The sequence below is a fragment of the Chiloscyllium punctatum genome, chromosome 27, assembly GCF_047496795.1.
Source record: "Chiloscyllium punctatum isolate Juve2018m chromosome 27, sChiPun1.3, whole genome shotgun sequence".
Classification (NCBI taxonomy): Eukaryota; Metazoa; Chordata; class Chondrichthyes; order Orectolobiformes; family Hemiscylliidae; genus Chiloscyllium; species Chiloscyllium punctatum.
Window position 1 is genome coordinate 10,979,603 of NC_092765.1, and position 18,774 is coordinate 10,998,376.

At 41.2% G+C, this 18,774-nt stretch overlaps 1 protein-coding gene across 1 annotated transcript in view; it reads left to right on the forward strand.

The window, feature by feature from the left end:
• Window positions 1-18,774, forward strand: part of LOC140453410 (receptor-type tyrosine-protein phosphatase U-like) — a 476,064-nt gene that overhangs the window by 270,164 nt on the left and 187,126 nt on the right. Inside the window, exons 15-16 of the mRNA XM_072548057.1 lie at window positions 12,751-12,853; window positions 14,182-14,455. Of these exons, the coding sequence (XP_072404158.1) occupies window positions 12,751-12,853; window positions 14,182-14,455 (377 nt within the window). The remainder of the gene's footprint in view (window positions 1-12,750; window positions 12,854-14,181; window positions 14,456-18,774) is intronic.

Below are 18,774 nucleotides of genomic sequence, written 5' to 3' on the forward strand. Positions count from 1 at the left end.
AATAAAGAGTGACTTGGTGATAGAATGCCGGCCTTTGTGGAGTTAATTCAGTTGTAACAAAAGTAAAGCACAATCCTGAAGAAGCTTGCTTGAAACAGTTGTCTTTCAGTTGGAGTAAGCCTTTCTTACATTGTGCCTTTTTTAGGGAAGCATAACTTGTTCAATTTGGCCATTGATGTTTGGGCGAGTAAATGGAAAGAATATATTTTTTTCTGGGCAAATAACATGGTGGCAGGTGAAAATCAGTGAGTAATTTTTTTGACAGCCTATGAAGCTGCAGCTCTTTCTGTCAGGAAGAGCTGAACATTCCCCAAGTTACCAGATGCTGAAACTTCCTCAGAGTTGATGATTTGGAGATGCCAGTGTTGGATTGGGGTATACAAAGTTAAAAATCACACAACACCAGGTTGTAGTACAACAGGTTTATTTGGAAGCACTAGTTTTCAGAGTGCTGCTCCTTCATCAAGTGGTTGTGGGGTATAAGATTGTAGGACACAGAATTTAGAGCAAAAGTTTACGTTGCGATGTCACTGAAATTATATATTGATTGTGGATTGTTTATTAAGTCTTTCATCTTTTAGAATGGGCATGTTGATTTCAGTTCTTTCATATGTAAATTCCAGAACTTTCTTAAAGTTGCATTCTCAAGTGAACTTTAAGAATATGTGCCATGTTCTCTCTCTCTCTCTCACACACACATTCACACTCACACACACACACACACACACACACACACACACACACACACACTCTCACAGAAGCTCTTTCTCATACATTCACACATATGCACCCTTTCACAGATTTATACCTCCTTTACACTCACACACATACATACACTCTCTCACAGACACTCATACCCCCACGCACACACACGCACCCACATGCACAAATACACATATAAGTTTGTGGGGTGAACTTGTACTTGCAGAATTACATTTTATTTTACTCAAATTCTGCATGAATCCATGTAAGATTCTATAAGTTCCTTTTTTAGCTTAGAATCAATGTGAACATTGGGGCACAGACAGCCTGACACAGGACACAGGACAGCCTGACAGGAATTGTTGAAGTTCACTTGAGAATATAACTTTAAGAAAGTTCTGGAATTTTCATATGAAAGATCTGAAGCCAACATGCCCATTCTAAAAGATGAGAGACTTAACAAACAATCCAAGTCTTTATCAATGTATCATTTCAGTGACATCACACTGTAAACTTTTGCTGTAAATTCTGTGACCTGTGATCTTATACTCCAAAACCACCTGATGAAGGAGCAGCGCTCTAAAAGCTAGTGCTTTCAAATAAACCTGTTGGACTATAACCTGGTGTGTGATTTTTAACTCAGGATTGATGGAAATAGTTAAGAAATATTCCAACACCAAACCTCCTCTAATTACTCAACAATTTGAGAACAAGGGGAATCCAATTTGGGATTTTTGCTTCAGTTAGAATGATAGGCAGAAGGCTGTGACTTTGTTTAACCCTTCACGAGATGCATAGAGGTCTTCTGGTATGTATGAATGATGATGTAACTATGCAAAAACACCTACTAGTTGAAGACCAGCTGGACTTCAAACAGGTGCTACAACTGGTTTTATCATTGGAAAATACAGCAAGTGGAGCATATGAGTTGTAGAGTCCCAATGGAAGCAGACACCTTTACCAATCCAACTGGGCTTGGGGAAAGACCACTTGAATGATAAATTACATAACCTCACTGAGGACATACCCTGCTTAGAGGGACTCAAAACAAAGCCAAGCCTTGGCCAAACCGTTAAAATTTCCTCCATAGTCATGGCAGGCAAGCCATTATAGTTGTTGCTGGAATGTGGACTCGAGACAGTAAAAGAATCATACTAGACCTAAATTGAGTAAGGTAACTCATAGGCCAGTTGACTTCATAAACTGGAAAGTCCAATCATATCTGGGTTGGAACAGTTAAATTGCTGAGTAACATCAAAATAAGAACCAATCAATATAAATATTTAGTTAAGCAGTCATCCAGTTCTAATGGAAGTTGATACCAGTATAGCCATATCAGTGATTGCAGAACCAATTTTTAATAAAATTTGGCCTGTACTCCAGCCTTAAACATTGTGCAAGACCTCAGCTAGACCAAGAAGATACTTTGGGAATTCTTTAAAAATTAAGAGTACAACTTCGCTTCTGAACTCTTTTTCAAAGCAGCTGTTTAGTTACCAATGATTGTAATAAATGGCTCGGACACAAGCTTGATGGAATGAAATGGTTGGAAGACATGCATTTAGATCAACACTTTTCTATTAGAAAATGGCTGCCTAAGTGAAGTCCTAATTAAATATCTGGAAGTTTTCCAGGAAATTCTAGGGATGATCAGAGGAGCCAAGGCCACCTTGCATGTTGACCAAGAAGCAATTCCATGATTATGCAAGGCACACCCAGTACCATTTACCTTATTGGCAAAATTTGAGGCAGAAATCAGAAGGCTGGAAAGGTAAGGAATCATTAAACATTGGTCAGAGCATTGAGTACAGGAGTTGGGAGGTCATATTGCGGCTGTACAGGACATTGGTTAGGCCACTGTTGGAATATTGCGTGCAATTCTGGTCTCCTTCCTATCGGAAAGATGTTGTGAAACTTGAAAGGGTTCAGAAAAGATTTACAACGATGTTGCCAGGGTTGGAGCATTTGAGCTACAGGGAGAGGCTGAACAGGCTGGGGCTGTTTTCCCTGGAGCATCGGAGGCTGAGGGGTGACCTTATAGAGGTTTACAAAATTATGAGGGGCATGGTTAGGATAAATAAACATAGTCTTTTCCCTGGGGTCAGGGAGTCCATAACTAGAGGGCATAGGTTTAGGGTGAGAGGGAAAAGATATAAAAGAGACCTAAGGGGCAACTTTTTCACGCAGAGGGTGGTACATGTATGGAATGAGCTGCCAGAGGATGTGGTGGAGGCTGGTACAATTGCAACATTTAAGAGGCATTTAGATGGGTATATGAATAGGAAGGGTTTGGAGGGATATGGGCTGGGTGCTGGCAGGTGGGACTAGATTGGGTTGGGATATCTAGTCAGCATGGACAGGTTGGACCGAAGGATCTGTTTCCATGCTGTACATCTCTATGACTCTATGACACTGTGCAGAATGGGCAGCACCGGTCATACCAATGGTGAAGCTCAATAGGTTGGTTCACCTTTGTGGGAATTTTCCATAAATGGCAACCCATTTTTTACAGCTGGATAAATATCCAATCCTCTGTTAGAGGATTTATATGCAAAGTTGGCACGGGTATGTCCTTCATGAAGCTGGACATGAGCCATGCTTGCTTGCAATTGCATTTAGACCAGGATTCCCAGAGGCATGCCGCAATTAATACCAATTAATTGCAATGATTCGGAATGAAACTTTTTCTCTTATGTAGTGCAACAGATTTTGGGAATAGTGATCACAATTCTGTAAGTCTTAGAATACACATGGACAAAGATGCAAGTGGCTCTAAAGGAAGAGTGCTAAATTGGGGGAAGGCCAACTATAATCTTGCCGTTGTGGGTGGCACGGTGGCACAGTGGTTAGCACTGCTGCCTCACAGCGCCAGCGACCCAGGTTCAATTCCTGCCTCAGGCGACTATCTGTGTGGAGTTTGCACATTCTCCCCGTGTCAGCATGGGTATCCTCCGGGTGCTCTGGTTTCCTCCCACAGTCCAAAAATGTGCAGGTTAGGTGAATTAGCCATGCTAAATTGCCTGCAGTGCTGGATGTGGGTCTGGGTGGGTTGCTCTTCAGAGGGTCGGTGTGGACTTGTTGGGCCGAAGGGTCTGTTTCCACACTGTAAATAATCTAATCTAATCTAATCTATAGCAAAATTTGCCCAGAGCTGGGGAATGTGGATTGGGAGCAGCTGTTTGAAGGTAAATCCACATTTGATATGTGTGAGGTTTTTAAAGAGAGGTTGATTAGAGTGGAGCACAGACATGTCTCTGTGAAAATGAGGGATAGGAATGATGAGAATAGGGAACCATAGATGGTAGGTGAAATTGTAAGACTAGCTAAAAGGAAAAAGAAGCATATATAAGGTCGACGCACCAGAAAACAGACAATGCTTTGGAAGAATATAGGATCAATCTGAAACAAAGAATTAAGAGGGCTAAAAGGGGTTATGAAATATCTTTAGCAAACAGAGTTAAGGAAGATCCCAAAGCCTTTACTTGTATATAAGGAGTAAGAGGGTAACTCGAGAAAGGGTTGGTCAACTCAAGAACAAAGGAGGCAAGTTAAGCATGAAGTCAGAGAAAATGGGTGAGATTCTTAATGAGTACTTTGCATTGGTATTCACCGAGAAGAGAGACATAATAGACGTTGAGGTTAGGAATAGATGTTTGATTATTCTAGGTCAAGTTGACATAAGGAAAGAGGAAGTATTGGGTATTCTAAAAAGCATTAAGGTGGACAAATCTCCAGGTTCGAATGGGATCTATCCCAAGTTAGTGATAGAAGCGACAGAGGAAATAGCTGGGGCCATAACAGATATCTTTGCAGCATCCTTGAGCATGGGTGAGGTTCTGGAGAACTAACGAATTGCTAATGTTGTCCCCTTGTTTAAGAAGGGCAGCAGGGATAATCCAGGTAATTATAGATTAATGAGCCTGATGTCAGCGGTAGGGAAGCTGCTGGAGAAGATACTGAGAGATAGGGTCGATTTACATTTGGAAGAAAACAGGCTTATCAATGATAGGCAACATGTTTTTGTGCAGGGAAGGTCATACCTACTTAATAGAGTTCTTCAAGGAAGTGATAAAGTCGATTGATGACATATACATGGACTTCAATAAGACATTTGATAAGGTTCCCCATGGTAGGATGATGGAGAAAATGAAGTTGCATGGGGTCCAGGTGTACTAGCTAGATAGATAGAGAACTGGCTGGGCAGAAAGAGACAGAATGTAGTAGTGGAAGGCAGTTTCTCTAAATGGAGAACTGTGATCAGTGGTGTTCCACAGGGAACCTGTTCGGACTACTGTTGTTTATGATATACACAACTGATCTGGAGGAAGGTATAGGTGGTCTTATTTGTGAGCTTGCAGATGACACTAAGATTGGTGGAGTAGCAGAAAGTGGAAGGGATTGTCAGAGAATACAGCAGAATATAGATAGATTGGAGAGTTGGGTAGAGAAATGGCAGACGCAATTCAATCTGGGCAAGTGCAAGGTGATGCATTTTGGAAGATCCAATTCAAGAGCAAACTATACGGTAAATAGAGAAGCCCGGGGAAAATTAACGCACAGAGAGATCTGGGTGTTCAGGTCCATTGTACTCTGAAGGTGGCAATGCAGGTCGAAAGAGTGGCCAAGAAGGCAGTTTCCTTCCGCAGTTGGGATATTGAGGACAAGAGTTGGCAGGTCATGTTACAGTTGTATAGGACTTTGGTTTGGCTACATTTTGATGGAGGTTGAGGGGGAACCTTTTTGAAGTCCACAAAATCATGGGAGGTAAAGACAGGGTGGATAGCAAGAAGCGTTTTTTCCCAAGAGTGGGGGACTCAATTATTAGGGGTCACAAGTTCAAATTGAGGGGGGAAAGGTTTAAGGGAGATACGCATGGAAAGTTGTTTATGCAGAGGGTGGTGTGTGCCTGGAATGTGTTGCAAACAGAGGTGGTAGAGGCAGGCACAATAGCGTCATTAAAGCTGTATCTAGACAGGTACATGAATGGGCAGGAAGTAGAGGGATATAGATCCTTAGAAAATAGGCAACAGCTTTAGATAAAAGGATTTGGATCGGCACAGACTTGGAGGGCAGAAGGTCCTGTTCCTGTCCTGTAATTTTCTTTGTTCATTGACAGTTGGATATAGAAGTTGAAGCTGAAAATGTGTTGCTGGAAAAGCACAGCAGGTCAGGCAGCATCCAACCTGCCTGACCTGCTGTGCTTTTCCAGCAACACATTTTCAGCTCTGATCTCCAGCATCTGCAGTCCTCACTTTCTCCTATAGAAGTTGAAGCTTGGTATCAGAACCACAGCTGAAAATGTGTTACTGGAAAAGCGCAGCAGGTCAGGCAGCATCCAAGGAGCAGGAGAATCGACGTTTCGGGCATCAGCCCTTCTTCAGGATTCTTTCAGGATCCTATCAGAACCACAGAAATGGCCTCACATGGATAAGAGGACCATATGAAAGCCACAAATTCACAAATGGTGTGGGAGCAAGACAGACCTGCTACTTGGAAAAGCCAAAAAGGTTGCTGGACCCTGTGCATTCACCCACTCTATCAAGCTTTGTCAAGTCCTCCAAATCTCAGATGGACATGACGATGTAGCCATCTCAATGCCTTTTCTGCTGGAAGATGAGAATGAAATTCTAACGAGGCTCTCCTGACCTAAGAGGCAAGCTCCTGTGAATTACACATCACCCATATCAGATGTCGAGTCAGGGCAACTTGACCCAGTACTAAAACATCCCAACTTTATGTCCTCAGACTCAGAGGGATGGGAATGTAGTGATTGTAACAAGGTCAGCCAGCCAGACCTCATAGAGTATGAGTACTCTAACTGGGCTGTTAACCTGGTGTAATCAGGGAGTCCTGGTTGACATATAGAAAGGGTGAGTATCAGAGGTACTGACATTCAGGTACCTGACTAAATGAGGCAGTATAAAGTTGAGGATTCTTCATGTGTGAATAAAGGGCGACTCGATGGTGGAATATGGTCTCTGGAGTTATTTTAGTCACCACAGTGGCCTCCACAGGGGGAGTGTAGAGGACAAAGATGGAAATCACCAAGATGGGTACTCAGGACAGTTGTGAAGTTCAGAGTTGAAACGTTTTGGTGTTGCAAAAGCACAGCAGGCAGGCGGCAGCCAAGGAGCAGGAGAGTTTGATGTTTCTGGCGTAAGCCCTTCATCAGGAATGTGGAGGGGGATTTGTGATAGCTCAGTGGGGAGGTCTCCTGTACATCGGGGAGACAGGATGCCAACTCGCGGAGCTTTTCAGGAACATATCTGGACACATGCATCAAACAATCCCAACGCCCTGTGGCTGACCACGTAAACTCCCCCTCCCACTCCCCCAAGGGCATGGACACCCTGGGCCTCCTCCACTGCCAAATCAAAGTCACCCGATAATTGGAGGAAGAACACCTCATCTTCCATCTTGGGATCTTTCAGCCACATGGCATCAACATTGACTTCACTAGTTTCCACATCTCCCCTCCCCCTACATCATCCCAGATCCAACCATCCAACTTGACACTGCCCACTTGACCTGTCCTACCTGTCCATCTTCCTTCCCACCTATCCACTCCACCCTCCTCACCAACCTATCACAATTACCTCCCGCCTGCATCCACTAATTGCCTTCCCAACAAACTCCCCCCGCCCAAGCCACACCCCGACCCCCTTGCCCCCTTATTTACGTGTCAGCCCCCTTCCCCCTCCACATTCCTGATGAAGGGTTTATGCCCAAAACTTCAACCCCGCTGCTCCTCAGATGCTACGTGACCTGCTGTGCTTTTCCAGCTCGACACTTCTCAACAATGACTCTCCAGTATCTGTAGTCCTGACTTTCTCCTGGTTGTGAAGTACAGTGTGGTGGGTCCCACATGGGAGAGATACATGGAAATGGGCCGTCAAGGTTGTGTGAGATAAAATGGGATATGGAGGCTCATGACCAGACAGGGCCCAGTCCTAATGGTGTGCATGAAGAATTTGAGCTTAGAACACATGTGGCAGGCAAAGACTGAAGATAGTAATGGTAGATGGAGAGATTGGATGGGGTTCAAAGCTTTTACTTTTCTTTATTTTGGATTGCGGACCAAATGGAAAAGGAGTGCTTTAAGCAAAGAACTGTGGAAGGAAGAATGAACAATTGTATTTTTAAATGCAAGTGGCTGGAACTCACTGTCTGCGAGATGTGTTTACATTGAATTACAGAGTCCTACAGCACAGAGACAGGCCCTTTGGCCCAAACTGGTCCATGCCAACCAAAATGTCCATCCACGCTAACCCCATTTCCTTGTACTTGGCCTATATTCTTCTAAACCTTTCTTATCCATATGTTTGTCCAAATGATTTTTAAATGTATTAATGTCCCCGCCTCAACCACTTCTGCTGGCAGCTCATTCCACATGCATACCACACTCTGTATAAAAAGTTGCCCCTCAGGTTCCCTTTTATTCTTTTTTCCTCCACCTTAAATTGATGCCCCCTAGTCCTTGATTCCCCAACCCTGGGAAAAGGACTGAGTGCATTCACCCTATTCATGCTGTTATGGACCAGGCCAGACCCTCTCAAAGCATTTCAAGAAAGCAACCCGGACTCTAACTTTGCTAGTTGTTTTAAACAGGTGTAGTGTGGATATTCCAAGAGTAATGTAGTTGGTCCAACCACTTAGTTTTTAACAGAACAGAATTTATTTGCAAGATTACTGACTGAAACACAAACAAAAGAGAACAGAATAACTTAACATATCTGAAAACCCAACAGATTATCCCAACTAAATGATGCTGGTCCAAATACTTGCAACAATCCCCATAAATATCCCTTGGCAAAAAAGGAAAAAATCAAACAAAGGTTCTTACAGGAGAGGTGTCAGAAAGAAGGAGGATCAGCATGGATCTGCTTCTTCGGGTCCAGTAGCTTCACAACTGACTGCTTATTAAAACCAAACCAAACTAAACCAGAGGAAAGCTGAGCTGGGAGAACTGGCCACTCCCATTTCATTGTATTTTTTTGACATGAAGGTTTCTTCAAGTTAATCAATCCCAGACATTTCGGAACCTGTGTCTTTACAATCTCCTGAAAACAAAACCAAGGACAATAAAGCCTTGTTAATGGAGCAGCATTTTCACACCTCCTCCCTTAAAAAGAAATGAACCATCAATATCCAAAGGTGGCTTCATTTTAAAACCCCTTAATCTTAAATTGTTAGTACATGACAACGCCCATGTATGTTTCATTGACAATGATCATGCAAATATACTACACTCTGTTTCTGTCTATTTTACTCCTGCCACTGAACACATCCATTTCTCATTCAAGTCATGACAATGCATTGGCAATCATATTTTCTCGTCCTGCCACATGCACAATTTTCAAATTGAATGGCTGTAACAATAAGCTCCAGTTAAACAATGAGGAATTTCTGTTCTTACATTTTTCCACAACCTTCAATGGGTTATGATCAGCGTATCTGATTGTCTCAGATTCATTACTGGTAACATAAATATTGAAATGTTGTAATGCTTAAAGTCTTCTTCTCAACTGGGAACATTTCTGCTGATGAATATTCCAATTCCTGGAAAAATACCCTATAGGTCTTTCTAGAGCACAGCACCAACACACACATCACTTGCCTTGATAGCCACTTTGAATACCTTTGCGTAATTAGGTGTGGCTATCAAGGTGCAGGTCCAACTTAGAAAGATAAGTTATTTGTCCTATCTTTTCAACACAGTCTTCCAAACACTGAATTGAATATGCATCAGTCTTTGTAATGGCATTGACTTTGTGACAAGTCCACACATTACCGCTGGGTACTGTCTGGTTTGGCACCATTACTATTTGTGAGCTCCAGTCACTGTAATTCATTTCAATTATGTCATCTTGGAGCATGCATTTAATCTCCTGTTAAACGTGTGCCAACTTTAGAGAGTTACACCTATAAGGGTGTTGCTTAGATGCTGCTTAATTAAAACTGCATCTTCTTTATCTTCATCATGCGTAATTAGGTTAGTATTTTGCTTATTTCTACTTTGCTTATTCCACATGTGATAGTAATAACTCTTTCAGGTCATTTTGATTATCCCAATTTTCGGCAATTTCCTCATTGTCCAATTTAATTTGAAGTATGTCCAATTCAGAATCCTCTGAATTCGGACTATGTGTCAAATTCCCAAAAATTTGACACATAGTCCAAATATGTGATCTCTGAGTTCTGGCTTACCAATGTCTCCTCAATCAATTTTAGCAGTCCTTTCACTTCATGCCCAAAAACTAATTCAAATGGACTGAATTTGGTTGATTCATTTAGTGCATCTCTGATTGCAAAAAGTACAAACACACTTCTGTTATCTGGATCGTCTTGATTATAAGCCCTCATGGTCTTTAATGTCTGATGCCACCTTTCTAATGCTCCCTGTGACTCTGGATGGTATGCAGTAGATTTGGACTGTTTTATTCCTAAACTGTCCATAAGGTCCTTGAAAAACTTTGATGTGAAGTTTGACCTTTAATCTGATTGTATCTCTGTGGATAGTCTGTATCTAGTGAAAAATTTGAGTAACTCCTTTACAATCCTTTTAACTGTGATATTGCAAAATGGAATGACCTGTGGAAACCTAGTGGACACATCTATTATTGTTAAAAAATACTGTTACCTACTTTTTGTTTTAGATAGGGGTTCTACATAATCAATTAAGACTATTATAAAAGGTTCCACAAATGCAGAATCGGTATTAAAGGTATGGGTTTTATTACAGCCTGTGGGTTTCCAATTGCCTGACATCTAAGACATGCTTGTGCAGTACAGGCCAGTAAAAATGTATTTTTTTGTAGTTTGAGTTTTTTCACCTCTAAGTGATCCCCTACTGGTAGTTCATGTGCCACTCGCAACACCTCCATTCCACAACCAACCATCACTACAACTTTTTTTTAGATTTGATTCCCTACAGTATGGAAACAGGCCCTTCAGCCCAACCAATCCACACCGACCCTCCGAAGAGTAACCCACCCAGACCCTTTTCCCTCTGATTAATGCACCTAACACTATGGGCAATTTAGTGTGGCTAATACACCTGACCTGCAAATCTTTGGAACTGTGGGGGGAAACTGGAGCACCCGGAGGAAACCCATGCAGACGGAGAGAATGTGCAAACTCCACACAGACGGTCACCCAAGGCTGGAATTGAACCTGGGACCCTGGTGCTGTGAGGCAGCAGTGCTAAGCATTGAGCCACCGTGCCGCTCCTTGATGAACTTCTGCCCATTTCTTATTTGCCTGAATATGTGATTATTCCATTTTTGCATTAAGACATCATTTTTCGGATAGTAGCATTCAGGGTACATTCAGATTCTTGTTCCATGTATTCCTTTTGATACAATTGCTTTCAAATTTTCATCTTTCTGCTGTTACTCAGCTAATATATCTGAGCTAAAAATGTCTACGTCGTCATCTATCTGCTCCTGGTTTGTGTCACCAATTAATCAAACAGGGTCTCTGCTAATTCCACTTCAACTTTTTTATCTATACTCTTTGATCTCTCCTGTTTCAACTGGTGACTTTGTGACCTCGTTACCACACATTTGGGAGAAGTCCCAGGATATGTGTCCTGCAATAGTTTGGTTGCCTGAGTTTCCATTAGTCTTTCAACCGCAAGTAGGCAGCACACCTACCTGTGAACTAGCTATATCATTAGCAAGGACAAACTGTATTCCTGGAGCTGAGAGTTTGTCTAGTACGCCTACCACAACTTCTCCATTCTTCACTGGACACTCTAACTTCACTCTACATATTTGAGCACTTTTTGTCTCACTGTGAATTTTTCCATTACTTATACCTTTTCTGACATTAGTTGTTCGGAGGTACGTTTCTCCTCATCTTTCAACATCAAAGTTAAGGGGATCCTGTATCTCTTAATATCTAATTTCTTAAACTCTTTACCTGCTACTCCTGGCCTATGTGAGTAAACTTTACCACTCCCACTCCTAATTCCCACGTTTCTAAGTGGGCCATTCAGCCCCTCAATCCTGCCCAGATCTCAGCTGATCGACATTTCAAAAATCTATCCACTATCTCTAAGTATTTTCAGTGATCTAGCCTCCACAACTCCCTGGGACAGCATTTTCCAGAGATTCTCTGCCCTTTGGGAAAAGAAATTCTTTCACTTCTCAGTTTAAAAGAGTGTCCCTTATTGTGTAACTATGTTCTCTATTCAAGATTCAAAATAAAAACAGCTCCTCTGTTCTGTCCATCCAAAATGTTATATATTTCAATATATAATTATTCTAAACTCCAATGAATAAAGACCTAACCTAGGATTGCCCTTGAATATGTAAAGGTCAGAACTCAAGCCATCCTTAATTGCCTTTGAAGAGATGGTGGGGACTTGCCACTTTGAAACAAATGAGTGATTTGCTGGGACATTACAGGCAAGTTAAAAATCAACTACAAGTTCTAGGACTGGAGTAATATATAGACCAGATCTGGTAAGGACAGCAGCTATCTTGCCTACAATTGAGCCAGATGGACTTTTAAGATAATCAATGTTAACTATTTTTTGCACTTTTTTGTACCAAATATATTAAACTAGATTTAAGTGCCTTTGCTTTTATGGTGAGATTTTGAGTACTCTTAGATTATTGGCCGAGCCTTCTAGATTACTAGTCCATTAACATGATGGTTATCCTTCCATGCAGATGCTGGAATCCAAAGTAGACAGACAGGAGGTTGGAAGAATACAGCAAGCCAGGCAGCATCAGGAGGTGCGTAAGTCCTGATGAAGGGTTATCCCAAAGTATCGACTTCTGCACCTCCTGATGCTGCCTGGCTTGCTGTGTTCTTCCAGCCTCCTGCCTGTTTACCTTACTTTCCAAAAGCAGTCATTACCTGTGCTGTCCTTATGCTATCATTTCCGTGAAACCTTTAAAACATTGGCAGAATTAATCAGCAATATGTCAAGATGTGTGAACCTGGATTGCTTCTAGATGTCGTTGGATCAGAGAATGGGTTCTCTCTGTCTTAATTTAAAATGGTTGATCACCTTTCTGAAATTTGTCCCTCCCACAGCTCCTCTCTTTATGTATGGTAACATGCCTTCTCCACTAGAGGTAACGAATACCACCATTACTGTCCAGCTGAAGCCAGCACGAGGCCGTGGTGCTCCAATCAGGTGAGATTTCCTGCTGACAAAGCAACTGTGGAAAGCGTGCAGCCATCAGTCATGCCATAGTGAGCCATATATTCCATGCAGATTAATATCACAAAATATCTATGAACAGTGGGGAAGCTCGATATCTTAAATCTTTGATTTATCATAGGGAGACTTCAGTAAAATCACTGAAGGAGAAAGTATAGAAATAGATTGAAGTTTACATAACATGCAAAATCACACATCAATTCAGCAAGACTGTGCTAGCCACAGTTGCCATTTTTACAAACACAGGTAAATGTGTACACACATGAAGGGGATGTATATGGGAGAGGGTTGGTTTTGGAAATTTGGATATTATCAATAGCAACATTCTAAACATTCAAAAGGACATTTCTAAAATTTGATTTTAATTGGAACATAGCCATTCCACAAAGTCTCTTCCATAGTTTTTTTTGTATTCATCAATGCTGTTGCTTCACATGTCAATCAATTTATTTTAACATAGCCCTAAAAGAGGTAATAGGACAGGAGGAATTATAATGACAGTTCTGCATCAGAATTTCTTTGGAAAATCAACAAATTGCAATATATTTGTTATTTCAGAGTTTTTTCAGAGTTATTAAGTTATAAGATTTTCTTATAATGAAGTTTCCTATTTATTTTATGTGAGACTCGGCATGGGTAATGATCAATTTCAGGTATTCTTCATAGAAGCTAATCCTGTTATTCACTGCCTCCCACAAAGTTACACTTCAGAAAAGAGATGAAGTGCCATCAGTACTTCGGTGAAACATATTTTAATCTGCCCCTTCCAGCTTTCAGACAGTGCATTCCAGGTCACTTTGCTCCTTAAAATGTTTTCTCATGTCACCACAATTGCAAATTATTTTAAATCTGTATCCTCTGACTACTGATCCTTCTGTTGTATGTAACAGTATTTCTTTTACTCTATTAGACCCTTCATAATTTGGAAGATCTCTATCACATCTCTCCTTAATCTTCTCTGTCTCAAAGACAGCTTTTCTAGTCCATCCATTTAACCATGATGTGGAGGACTGGGATGGGCTGAGTCAGGAGTCACATGACACCAGGTGATAGTCTAACAAGTGTATTTGAAATCACAAGCTTTCAGAACATAGCCCTTTCGTCAGGTAACTTTCACGTTCCGAAAGCTTGTGATTTCAAATAAACCTGTTGGACTATAACCTTGTGCTGTGTGATTTCTGACTTTGTCCATTTAACATTTTAGGAATGGATGTTGTTGTATTTTTATTCTAAATGTTTCCAAATAAGCTCCGCATATAACTTTATTAATTATAAATTTCTTTTGGGCATTGTGTTGAAAGTGTTTACCACATCGTTGTGAAACAGAACAATCTACATAAAGTGAAGCAAGAACCCAGAACACAGGAGTGCTTTCCTTTGCCCATTAAATGGGAAGAGGCTGCAACTGAAGACTTGCCATACTATTACAGTGCTGAGCTCACACCCAGCAGCCTTCCAGGACCAAAGCCTTTCACTGTTGGAGATAATGGCATTTACAATGGCTATTGGAATGTACCGCTGGAATCTGAGAAGAACTATAGCATCTACTTTCAAGCCACGAGCAATTTCAAAAGGGTAAGTATACAATGATTACAACTAACTGTTCAATTCCCAACTATCAGTTCAGCAGCAATGATGGAGCTGAGTGAATTTAATTCACATTTTTACAGTTCTGAACCAGGTGAATCTGTATCCTGTTTTATGACAGGTTTACTCTTGACATTGCCTTTCCAGTACCTCCTTGATCTTCTTTGTTCCATCCTATCTCAATCAACAACCTTAGATGTGAAATTTTCCTGTTAGCTAACCTCAGCCAAAGCAACATTGCATTACCACAACTGGATGCTGTATTGGATAATAGAGTTGGTGCTGGGGCTACCTAACAATGAGGTAGCAATCAGGTTCTCCTCATGATTCAATGTCTCAGGAAAATTTCACATTTATGGTTGTTGGTTTAGATAGGATTAAATTCAGCACTGATTAACCGCTAATCCTCTCCAGTCTCACACCGAACCATGATGTAAGGGTGTGTTGACTTGTGGAGAAGTGGAATTGAGTTTGAAGATCAGTCATGATCTTATTAAGTGGTGGAGAAATCCCAAAGAGCTACATGATCTCTTGAGGCCTCTTCTGGAGTAGTGTGTCTGGTTCTGGTCGCCCAATTATTGGAAGGATATTATTAAAAGGTGGAAAGGTTTCAGAAGAGATTTACCAGGATGTTGCCAGAGCATGGAGGATCTGAGTTATAAAGAAAGGATTGATAGGCTGGGACTTTTTATTTAACTGGAGTGTAGGAGGTTGAGAGGTGACCTGATAGTTTATGAAATAATGAGAGGTATAGATAGAGTTAATTGTAATTGTCTTTTCCCTCGGTTGGGATTTTTCCAAACTTGGAAGTATATTTTTAAAGTGAGACAAGAGAGATTTAAAACAAAACACAAGAAGCAAATGTTTTTACACAGAGGGTGGTTCACATGTGGAATGAACTTCCTGAGGAAATAGTGGATGCGGGTACAATTACAACTTACAAGAGATATTTGGATAGGTACATGAATAGGAAAGGTTTGGATGGATATGGGCCAGGAGCAGGCAGGTAGGACTAGTTTAGTTTGGGATTATGTTCAGCATGGTTTGGTTGGACTGAAAGATCTGTTTCCATGCTGTATGACTATGACTCTATGACCTACTGTTGCTCGTATTATGTTGTTACAAATAAAAACCGGCCAGCCAAAGTGCTACAGGGCTTCTGACACCTATGACACTCTGTCAACAACAGAAGACAGGAGGGGACCTTTTTTAGGGGAAGCATGGATAACATTTCCTCTGAACATTCTTCTATGTGAAAAGATTCCCGTGCTGTGAGGAGAATAGAGTGTGGTGAATTATATCTTGATTTTAAAAAAAAGGGCCTGCACAATTTTCTCCCATCTAAATTGATGGATAAAAAAATCTGGCTGCTATGACCAAGTAACTTTCCACTCCAATTTTCCCCTGAGAATTTTGACTAGTCCATTCTTTATACTTGAGTGAATAAAAAAAAACAAAACACAAGCAGCAAGCTTACTTCTGACCCTACAATGAAAAGAAGGTTAATATTAAGTCACTGAGGTTGGTTGGACCTAGGACTGTGTCCTGTGGAACCCCTGCCATGACACCCTGAGCCTGAGAGAATTGACCTTTAACAATCATGGTGAGCTTTCTTTGTGCAAGGTATCAGTGCAACCAGTGAAGAGTTTCGTTTTCCCCGATTCACAATGTTTCCAATTTTGCCAGTGCTTTTAGTTTTCACACTAACTCAGTGAAATGCTACCTTGATGTCAAATGTAGTCACACACATTTCAACTCTGAAGTTCAGCTCTTTTATCCATGTTTATATCAAGTCAACAGTGATATCAGGAGCTGAGTGACCTTGGTGAAGCCCAAGCTGAGCTTCAGCTAGTTGATTATTTTGCTGATGATTAAGAGTAAAGTGGTAGTTGGTCAGGCTGGATTTAGTAGACAGGACATACCTGGGCAATTTTACACATTGTCGGGTAGATGCCAGTTCAGTAGGTGTACTAGAACAGCTTGGTTAAGGGTGCAGAATCAGTTTGAACATATGTACTAAGCCTCCTCTCAACTTTCATTGCTCACGGAGAACAATTTCAGAGTGCTTGAAGAAATTAATATTATCCAAAATGAACAGTAAATTTTTGCATGTCTATACTGCATGTTACTCCAACAGAGGTAAATTTATTCCTTCCCTGGGACTAATCTCCACGAACTAAAGATGCATAACTCATATAATAATTGCCCACATATCTCACAGTTCTAAGATGCTTTGGGTCCTTCAAATGCTGCAGATCAACAGCATTAGGCACCAGTTACTGACCACAAGTTGTTTAGTTTATGGTGTCTAGTATCTTTCCATTATGTTGTGATATTAATATATATGATATAATTTGACTCTCTCCTCTGTATCCTGTTGTGTTTCTAAGTACATGCTCAAAGAAAAACAGATTTCAAAATATGAGCAAGTACTCAATATTTCTGTAGAAGGGAAGTGATATTTCCTTTAAACTTACTATTGCCACTGTCACTGAAATGAGCATATATGTTCTAAAGTTATTGGTTTGTGCCACTCTGCTGCTCATATAAATGCAAATCTATTAACATGCCAATATACAACAAACCTCTCTGCCCTCCCAGCCAGCTGTACAGTGTGCAGGTTACAGGTCATAACTATATGATTTGTTATGAATATGTGGCAGCATGGTGGCTCAGTGGTTAGCACTGCTGCCTCACAGCGCTAGAGACCCAGGTTCGATTCGAGCTTCAGATCTGTGTGGAGTTTACACGTTCCCCCCATGTCTGCATGGGTTTCCTTCAGGTGCTCTGGTTTCCTCCCACTGTCCAAAGATGTGCAGGTTCGGTGAATTGGCCATGCTAAATTGCCCATGGTGTTCAGGTATGTGTAGGTTAGATGCATTAGTCAGGAGAAATTTAGAGCAATAGGGTAGGGGAATGGGTCTGGGTGCGTTACTCTTGAGAGGGTTGGTGTGGACTGTTTGGCCAAATGGCTTGTTTCCACACTGTAGGGTTTCTATTCTATAAGAATGTGAATAAACATGAATAATCTGAGTGGAAAGTAAAATATCACGGGCGGTGGAAACTTAAATTGAGAAAAGTGAAAATGTTGAAGAAAGCTGAGCAATTCTAACTGTGGAGAAAGAAACAGTTAATGTTTCAGATAACACACAACATTGAGGGCCGAAGGGCCTGTTCTGCACTGTAATGATCTATGTTCTATAATGTCTTATCGTCAAACTGGAGAAAGAGGATTTCCTTAACCTTTTACGTCCAGCCTATTATAATCACTTCCTTTGATTCTCTTTTCACCTGTCCACCCCAAATCCCATCTCTTATCATGTACTAAATTCTTTACACTATGTTGGTATGTATATGCTTTACTCTTTTAATGTGTATGCAAGGTCATTGATCTGAAACATTGGGCTCACTTTTTGCTTGACTGAGCAGATAGGACTGGAGGCAGGTGAAGATGTAGTGTGACCCTAATCAGTGGGCAGCTTTCCAACATGGTTTCACCTCCACTGGATTTGGCAGAATTGGTGGGTCCTGAATACTAGCTGCTACAAGGACAAAATAGGTAACCAGTTAGGTTCCTTAAGGATACTGCCCTCAGCTCAATAAGTTATTCAATTAGTTGCATTGGGTACCCCCCGCATTTGGAAGCCACCCAAGAAACTGGCACATTCCTAATGACTGAACGAATCTCCAATCTATTTGAAAGTAACACTTCAAATGTGGGCCTTAGAACTGTGAGGGGTTTCCTCCTGATGTCTGAAAATTCTAAGCCACCTGGTTACATAATTTGTGGCCAGCAAATGAAAAGAGAGCTGCCCTCAGTAGCTCCAACCTCAGATGGTGGAGCTGTTAATCTGTCAACCTTTTACTTGAATGGGACTTTCTGAGGCAGCCACAATTGATTACATCCATCAAAAACACCCCGAGGTATTTATGAGCTCCAGACCTTCAACAGTGGAAATTGGATCCACGAAAGAAAAATCAACATGTTAACTTTTCTCTATCCACATGATGTTGTCCAACCTGCTAACTCTTTCCAGCATTTTATTTTCTGAATAACTTCAGTCTTCTACTTAGGGCCATTTGCAAAAACTTAAGTGTCGGTAAAATTTTGAATTATACCCAGTATTGTTTCAGGGCACAGTGAGAATGCAGCATGTTGGGGTTGGTAGCATTACCATGACTCATAGAGTCATAGTCATAGAGATGTACAGCATGGAAACAGACCCTTCGGTCCAACCTGTTCATGCCGACTCAATGATCTTGATTTATTAATTATAGCTTATGTAAATATTGATCTCCGACATAGC